The sequence below is a fragment of the Nanorana parkeri genome, unplaced genomic scaffold (genome assembly GCF_000935625.1).
Source record: "Nanorana parkeri isolate BGI_ZX_2015 unplaced genomic scaffold, ASM93562v1 scaffold1147, whole genome shotgun sequence".
NCBI lineage: Eukaryota > Metazoa > Chordata > Amphibia > Anura > Dicroglossidae > Nanorana > Nanorana parkeri.
Window position 1 is genome coordinate 502,544 of NW_017307415.1, and position 2,186 is coordinate 504,729.

General features: G+C 39.4%; 1 protein-coding gene across 4 annotated transcripts in view; it reads right to left on the reverse strand.

Moving 5' to 3' along the window:
- The window catches only part of PIK3CB (phosphatidylinositol-4,5-bisphosphate 3-kinase catalytic subunit beta), a 63,450-nt gene that overhangs the window by 38,377 nt on the left and 22,887 nt on the right, over positions 1–2,186 (reverse strand). For all 4 annotated transcript variants that reach the window (XM_018568166.1, XM_018568167.1, XM_018568168.1 and 1 more), the window contains one exon: positions 1,604–1,687. In XM_018568166.1, the coding sequence (XP_018423668.1) occupies positions 1,604–1,687 (84 nt within the window). The remainder of the gene's footprint in view (positions 1–1,603; positions 1,688–2,186) is intronic.

The following is a 2,186-nucleotide window of genomic DNA, read 5'->3' on the forward strand; positions in this document are numbered from 1 at the left end:
AAAAACATGTGCAAATACGCGCAAAGAAAACGTGCAAAACTGTACATCAAAAAACGTTTGTTTCTACGGGCAAAATGCTGTTGCCTAGGAGTGAATGGAGCCTTAAAGGAGAACTATGGGGTCAGTGCTTTTCCCCATAGTGCTCCTAAGGGTAACGGGAGGACACAAACTAGCGTCCTCCTGTGACCCAAAGCTCAGTATACCGCGAGCTACAGCTTTGGCTCCTTCGTGAATAACCCCCTAGATATCCCATCAAGCATTGCTTCCAGCAAGTAATAAGAATGTTACTTTGTTCAGACGGGGGTCAATTCACAAAGAGAAATGTTATTTGCGCTCTCTAGTTGTTAATTTACCTCTCCATATTTTTCATTTGAAAACATGTTATTCAGGCTTCCGACTGAGGTGCGAGGGAGTTTTTATTTTTACATGTTCGACCTTTTCTTATTTGGCAACTGAAGAGTTATTTTCATGTCTTAAAATGGTAGAACACACATTTAAGGTGTTACAAGACGTTTCACTTAGGCCCCATTCCCACTAAGCAATTTATCGCGCGATTTCCGCCACGATATCGCACATTTTTGCCGCGCAATATTGTGAGAAGTCGCCGGCCAATGCTATGCAATGGAGCTGTCTTAGCTCCATGTCACCCGTCGCTGCCACTCCAGCAGGACCCTTTTTTCGGCGGATTGTGCACGATTTTTCTATTTTTTAATGGAGCCCGACGGTTGAAGGTTGAGCTACCGTCGCTGGAACTTAGCCCCGAAAGGCGCGCTATCCCGGCCGCGCGGATCCGCTGCAAAAGGTATGTCGCTTAGTGTGAATGGGGCCTAAAGCATTCTGGGATCAGAGGGGGAGGAGAACAGTGCATACAAATGATGTGTTTTCACGGTTGTATGTAACCAACTTTATTAAAACTGTTGAAGTTTACATGTTACAAGCCACTCCAAGAAAAAAAGAAAAGAAAATAATAAAAACAACAACAACAATTCATACACACACATACCACTATCTATCTATCTATCTATCACCTCACAAATCTCCTTGTCAGAGCAGAGAATACCACCAGAAAACTATCATAACGATACTCTGAAGGAGGTGCTTATGTAACGATTACCTAACAGTTGATGGCCAGAAAATCTTTGTGAATTGCACATCTGTACATATTTAACAATTAGGATTGTTAAATAAGGATTGAAATATTAAAGAACGAGTTACACAATAAAATATCACTTCTGAAAACACAGACGTCAGTTGGTGGAGAATCCAAGCCTTTGATGAATTAAACAAACCTAAATAGCGGCCGACATCAGCAAAAAAATAAAGCTTTGTGATTTGACACAATAGTCACCTACAGAGTCTAATATCTAACCTATCAGGGTCCCCCTTTGCCAGGGTCTTATCAGAAGGGAACAAAATATAAAAAAAGTCCAATCTTGCAGATACCATGAATTGTCTATTCTCCATACAGAGTTTATTGGATGAAAGCACCAAAACCACCTGAAAATTTGTGAGGTGGCCTTTACCTCTCAAATGCAGCCGAGCACTAAGGGATTTAGTATAAGCAAACTGAACTTTCCCATAAAGAAGAAAATTAATATCTTACTGTATCCTCCGTGTTAAGCTTGCTCCCCTTTATCAGTGTAAACTTGTAAGGTTCAACCAAATTCCAGACATTCTGAGACACCATCTATAAGGAAAACAAGAATATTAGAAATATGTATTTATTTTTCTGCTATAACTAGTGTCATCCTCACATGAATCATTTATTGAATTCATAGGAAGCCAATGTACTAGACACTGATGTACTAAGATTAATTAAATAGATAAATAAATGCAGAATAGCAGAGGTAGAGTAAATATGGCATACAAAGCTAGACACAGTCACTGTACAAATCTACTATAATAACCAATGTCCAATCAGACTAATAGATAATTGATATGAATGTGAGTACTTATAGCTAGGGTTGCACAGATACCAAGTACAGTACTCAGTACAAGTACGAGTACATGTATCGATACTTTTGAGCTCGAAGACTAGACTAGAGAAAAATCCAAAAGTTAGGAGGCCGCTGTCATTTGTAAGGAGCACACGGAGCTCCTGGGATTTGTACATCTCCGTTTTAATGTACGATTTTGTTTTTATAAATATAAATAAAGTGATGCACAGATACCAGTTTTGCGAGTAC